We start from the raw sequence: 392 nt of genomic DNA, 5'->3' as shown, positions 1-392 counted from the left end.
ATGAAACTGCGACACTTTTCCTCCTGATCATCACCTGGGAAAAAGATTTGACCAAAAAAAAGTCTCAGTTGGATCCTTACATTTTAAATCACCCATTAGCTTGAAGATGCTAGTAGCATGTTTCTGGTTGGATCTGCTTTCAAACAATTCAGAAACTTTTGTGCTTTTAAGCTGCATCTAAACTTCTTTACACATCTAGATAGTTTAACCCTTCACATATTGAAATGGTTAGCTCTTTTACAACAAAATGGCTCCAATTTTTTCATTTTACTAGTTTCCCTTCTACTTTGAATTGATGGGCAAATTGCTATCCAAAGCTAATTAGTATAGAGTATTTTCTCTACAGTATAGTTTTCTTTTTTTTATGTGATTAAAGTTTTTTTTTTTTTTTT

At 31.6% G+C, this 392-nt stretch overlaps 1 protein-coding gene across 2 annotated transcripts in view; it reads right to left on the bottom strand.

Annotated features, from left to right (window-relative positions):
* The window catches only part of LOC112138636 (germ cell-specific gene 1-like protein), a gene marked incomplete at its 3' end in the record, with an annotated part of 7,960 nt that continues 7,568 nt past the window's right edge, over positions 1 to 392 (bottom strand). For both annotated transcript variants that reach the window (XM_036211219.1, XM_024261231.2), the window contains 1 exon segment: positions 1 to 34. In XM_036211219.1, coding sequence (XP_036067112.1) covers positions 1 to 34 — 34 coding nt within the window.

The sequence above is a fragment of the Oryzias melastigma genome, unplaced genomic scaffold (assembly GCF_002922805.2).
Source record: "Oryzias melastigma strain HK-1 unplaced genomic scaffold, ASM292280v2 sc01237, whole genome shotgun sequence".
Lineage (NCBI taxonomy): Eukaryota > Metazoa > Chordata > Actinopteri > Beloniformes > Adrianichthyidae > Oryzias > Oryzias melastigma.
Note: the sequence above shows the minus strand (reverse complement) of the source record. Positions and strands in the feature narration are given on the sequence as shown.